Genomic DNA, 5,583 nt, shown 5'->3' on the forward strand with positions numbered 1-5,583 from the left:
TTACCGACACACCGACACTTTTGTGAATTCCCCCCTTTGAGTCCCAAGGGGGGAAAGCATTATAGAAAAATTACACCCCCCACATTTTCCCTTCTTTGGTTGTTCCTTACTACTTGCTGAAGTTTCTGTTTTTAACCACTAGAGGGAAAAATCAAATAGCGCTGGCTTGCAACAGTAACTTAACAGCCCTTTGAGCAGAGGTTTGCAAACTGTGTTTCTGCATTTGCAAAGCAATTTCCAATTACAGCAGGCTAATTTCAGTGCATTTTGTAAGCCTAGTTGAAGGTAAGTTGATCTTTTACGCCAAAAGAATAAATTAAGAATACTTTGTTACCCTTATGGGTAAATGAACATTATGTATCCCATCTCACATCAGCATAACTCATTACAAAAAACTCATTGGTATATTTAAACTGTTTATTTTTTATGCAATAATTACACTATTGTTTTACATTTCTCTAGCCCATTAAATCTCTATTAGGAAGTCTTTCAACTCCCCTTGGCTAAATGAATCCAATAGACCCCTTTATTTACCTGGGCATAAAGTATTGATTAGTCCTGCTGCTTGCTCCTAGGTAGGGATGTAGCGAACGTCGGAAAAAAAGTTCGCGAACATATTCGCGAACTTGCGTCAAAAATGCGAATGGTTCGCGAACGTCGCGAATCCCATAGACTTCAATGGGAAGGCGAATTTTAAAAGCTAGAAAAGACATTTCTGGCCAGAAAAATGATTTTAAAGTTGTTTAAAGGGTGCAACGACCTGGACAGTGGCATGCCAGAGGGGGATCAAGGGCAAAAATGTTTCTGAAAAATACATTGTTGACACAGCACTGCGTTTTGTGCTGTAAAGGGCAGAAATCACACTACGTCACTCAGGTGATGTTTCTGGACACGGAATGTGAAAAAGCTCACACAGCTAGGTGGCCGTTGTTTGAAAATGAAGAACACACTGGGCAAACAAATTGAAACAATGCCTGCAAGGTCAACGTATACACTACAGCAGTGGATACGGAATATATTATTGCTGCTTGAAAAACGTCACTCAGGCGGTGTTTCTGGAGACGGTATTATTATTGATATTTAGACAGAATGTGAACAAGCTCACACAGCTAGATGGGAGTTGTTTGAAGATGAAGAACACACTGGGCAAACAAGGCCTACAAGGTCAACGTATACACTACTACAGCAGTGGATACGGAATATATTATTGCTGCCTGAAAAACGTCACTCGGGTGGTGTTTCTGGAGACGGTATTATTATTGATATTTAGACAGAATGTGAACAAGCTCACACAGCTAGATGGTTGTTGTTTGAAGAACACACTGGGCAAATAATGCCTGCAAGTGCACTACTATTGGTGCACTACTATGAAGAACAGCAACAGCACTGTACACGTTAAAGAACAGTAAGATAAGTAAAAGAAAAAAAAATATATGTATATTAAAAAAAAAAAAATTCTTGGGTTGCTGCTGCTGAACTACTAGGAGCAGCACAGCAGCACACCAGTCCCACTCCCCAACACAGCTAGACTAATAGCACTGGGCTGTTAAAGTAGCAAAGTAAAACAACAAAAAAGAAAATAAAAGCAGTCCTTACAAGGACTATTGGGTTATTACAGCAGTCAGCAGATGAGATCAGAAGAGATCAGTGCCCACAGCAGGCAGCTACATACAGAGCACTGCAGTAGAAGGTAGATTACTAGCAAGCAAAGCTACCTAAACTAAAATGTCCCTCAAATCCCTGCAGACTTCTGTCCCTCCAATACAGAGCAGTATCAAGTAGATTACTAGCCAGCAAACTTATTATCAACTGTTCCTCAAAGAAATCAGTGAAATCAGTAACAGCTCTCTCCCTACACTAGCTCTTGCAAGCACACACAGGCAGAATGAAAAAACGCTGCAGGGCTTCAGTTTATATATGGAAGGGGAGTGGTCCAGGGGGTGTGGGGGTGGTCCAGGAGGGAGAGCTTCCTGATTGGCTGCCATGTATCTGCTGGTCTGGGGTGAGAGGTAAAAAAAAAGCGCCAGGTAAGGCGAACCCAAAATGGCGAACGTCGCGCGACGTTCGCGAACATTCGGCGAGCGCGAACAGTCGATGTTCGCGCGAACAAGTTCGCCGGCGAACAGTCCGCACCATCCCTACTCCTTGGCCTAGGGTGCTCTCTTTCATGTGGTCAGACAGGGCAATCAGGGACTGAAATAGAAGGAAAAGGCAAATGGGTTATTGGATCCACTTACCCAGAAATATGTTCGACAGTAGGGCTAATGTATACTGGGCCATCAGTCCTCAAAATGTCATCACCAACTATTATAGTCGTTTTTGTACATGATTATTATATAGGAAACAGGAGATGTCAGTAGAACAAAGCCTGAGGATATTATTGCCAAGTGTTACAGTAACAAAAGATTTTTTCTAGTGCTTCTCCATGTGCCAATCCCATATATAGAAGGGGCACTGTAATAAAAGATATAATTAGATTTTACATTTCAGGCAATAGAACAATAAAAGTTCCCTGCCAATTACTGCTAGCCTGCTACCTTATTAATATAAATGTGCATGGAGAAAAAAAAATATTAGTAAGGCTGCGGGGGGACAACAGATCTTTCGTTTGTCTGTCTTAAGGTGGCCATACACGGAGAGACATCGCCAAACGAGCGGATCTTTCTCCGATATGCCCCCCTTGAGGTTCTGTTTTTAGGGTTGCCACCTTTTCTGGAAAAAAATAAAGGCCTTCCTATATTCTTGCCGTTTTTTACTATTAATAACATTGGCATCAAATGAGTGGTTTGCAAAAATGAGGTGCATGACCGAAAATACGTACATTCCAAGCTAAAAGCAAGCAGCAAACTAGTAGCAACCTTTGACATCTTATTTCTACAAACATTTTTTTCTTTTTTTCTTTAATTTCCAGTGTGACTAATGTAAACGCTAATCACACTGTGGAAATTTTTCTGTATTTAATTATGTTTATATTATTGCATTTTATCAGTTTTATTGCATTTTCACTTATGCTTAGCTGTTTATTGCCTGTTTGCACAAATTTTTTATAGCTCAGTAAAAATGATTGCGATCTTCTTGTGCATGTGTCCAACGTGCTCTTACTTTTATGTGCTCTGGCACTGCGCTATGATGTTCCGGAGTAATCGTGCAAGGCCTGAAATTCAAATATTTTAAGGAGCCACTGCCTATTACCTCTTGCCCAACGTAGGTTCTTTTTGCTGTTAGTTCCTGGGTGTGATATTGATCTGTTTCATGTGTGTGACCTCTTGTCTGTCTCTGACTCTGATAATTGCTACCTGTCCTGACCTTATTCCCTGTGGCTGACTATGATCTGAATTCTGATTTGGTTTGGCGCTTCTCTCACAGTATAGGCCCTAGCCTGTCCCCTGACTATGTACTGCTTGGTCCCTATCCATCTGTTTTACAATCTGGTTCTCTTGCCTGCCCAGAATTTGAGCCTTGAATCTCTCACTATAAGACCTGGTGGCATCTGAGAAGTGGAGGGCTCCTCCCAAAGCAAAAAAGGCGACTGTTAAAAGCTTGAGCCATGACTGGAAGTTTGGCTTTTATTCTGGGTTTTGCGAAATTGGGTGTGACAATGGCACCTGCCTGGTTATTTAGATTGTGAATTCCAAGACTGAAGGAAACAACAATTACATTCTATACTGTATATACAGAATATATAATGTAAGAAAAGTTTATTTTGCTCAACTAACATGAAAAAAAGGGATTTGGAATTATTTCTTTGGGTGACAGGTCCCCTTTAAATACATAGCAATAGTAATTTCCCCATAACCACATCCAGGTTGTACTTACAATTATTCTTGTAGATATTAACCTCCAGCTTCCAACCATTGAATCTAGTCATCAAGTTATGTGTGCTCAGAGGGAACACATAACTTATGCTATGGGTGATGCCCCCTGAAGAAACACCACCCATTAACGTTTGTTTTTGGTATTATTCCATTTAATCTTATGGACTTTTCTTTATTTCAGATTTTCATTATGGTTGGGATTGTCCCAAAGAAAAAATCGAAAGGGGTGGATTTTTGTGGTGATGATGAACATTATTATATCATTCGATCTGACCTGAATTGTTACCTGAGATCAAGTGACTTCCAAAACGGTGACAATCTCTGCATTTTTACCCTCCACCCCTCATGTAGAGATGGTGACCATTACCTGGCTCATGAAGATGGTTACTTCTACATCATTAAGGGCAGCAGCTACCGTCAAGTCACAAGTTTGAATACAGATGAAGATGCAACTGTCTACTCGCTCCATCCCAATTGCCAGGGTGGGGACCATTACCTGTCAGCTTCCAACTATTACTACATCATCTACCAGAGCCGAGGTGTCTATCGTCGCACCAAGAACATGAACAATAATGAAGACAGTGACGAATTTAATCTTAGTGCAGACTATAAGAATGGCCTGTATTATTTTGGAATGGAAGGCTACTGCTATTTTGTGAAGCCCCATAAAAAGTGGGGGATTCACTACTACCAGTGCAGCAACTTCAAGGAGAATCAAATTCTTAGTTATTCTTTTCACCCCTCTGTCATCAACTTTCTCCCAGGGGGCTTGGCCATCACTAAAGGACCATCGTTTTGCAGGTGGGAATGCATTAAAAACATTTGCAATCATTCTGACAATGTGATTACCTGGACCAAGCAGAACACTATGAGGGTTGGCTATGAGAAAGAGAAGATGTCCAGTATAGAGCACAAGTGGACCATTGCCCTTGACGACAGCATGGAATCTATTGGATTGACAACTTTTATTGCAAAGGCACAGTTTTCTCTCAAAACTGAATATGGAGGATCCTCAGTCAATACTGATAGAGAGAACTGGGACCAGGCTACTGAGGTGGAAGAAACAATAGCTGCCACTTTGCAACCCCAGCAATGCTTGTATATCTGGCAGTACAAACTTGGCCTAGGTTCTGAATCAGTTCTTCACTGTCATTACACCACGATTACAGATGAGCCAATCCCACCTACACGTAAACCATTGCCATCAACATAAAAATATTTTGTTGTTACCATTTTGTTTTGTTTTGTCTGGTAAGCAATGGTTGGGCTTTGATATCCTACTTAGACATATCTGTTCCATATTTTCTGTTTCGTCAGGAGTAGATTCATCAGAACAACGCTAATTAACTAAAATCCAAAGTTGCATCCATGGCGCCGAACGCTGGCGAAGTTGCACTAGCGTTATTGTGGCCAGCGAAGCAAAGTTGCTCTAGTGTTGCCTAATTTGCATACGCAAGGAAGTTAAAGTTGAATGGACGTATATGTTGCAGCAAATACATTACATTATACAAGCCCGGGAAACCTTAATAAAATAAAGTTGTTATATTGCCCTACACATGAGCCCAGTGTATAGTTTATGTGCCATATGTTAGGAAATGTAGGGGGAAGCTGGGTACCCCAGAAAAAAATTCCGATCTTTTGCAGCCTATCACCCTGTAAAATGAAAAGCGTGTTTTGGGACTTAGAAAAATTTTCAACTATTTTTTGAGGAAGTCCAATCTACTCTATTGCACTTCATCTGGTCTGAGGTGGTGAAGGCAAGTCTGGC

At 40.9% G+C, this 5,583-nt stretch overlaps 1 protein-coding gene across 1 annotated transcript; it reads left to right on the top strand.

The window, feature by feature from the left end:
• Positions 1 to 5,044, top strand: LOC108702916. Its single transcript, XM_018238699.2, has 2 exons — positions 1 to 285; positions 3,997 to 5,044. Exon 2 carries the CDS (start codon positions 4,006 to 4,008, stop codon positions 5,026 to 5,028), a length of 1,023 nt encoding a protein of 340 aa, XP_018094188.1. The 5' UTR covers positions 1 to 285; positions 3,997 to 4,005; the 3' UTR covers positions 5,029 to 5,044.
• The last annotated feature ends 539 nt before the right edge of the window (positions 5,045 to 5,583 follow it).

This window comes from Xenopus laevis, chromosome 9_10S, assembly GCF_017654675.1.
Source record: "Xenopus laevis strain J_2021 chromosome 9_10S, Xenopus_laevis_v10.1, whole genome shotgun sequence".
In the NCBI taxonomy this organism is placed as follows: Eukaryota; Metazoa; Chordata; class Amphibia; order Anura; family Pipidae; genus Xenopus; species Xenopus laevis.

Excerpts from the sequence above, each read along its gene's own strand:
- LOC108702916 (XM_018238699.2), top strand. The coding sequence starts at position 4,006 with ATGGTTGGGATTGTCCCAAAGAAAAAATCGAAAGGGGTGGATTTTTGT.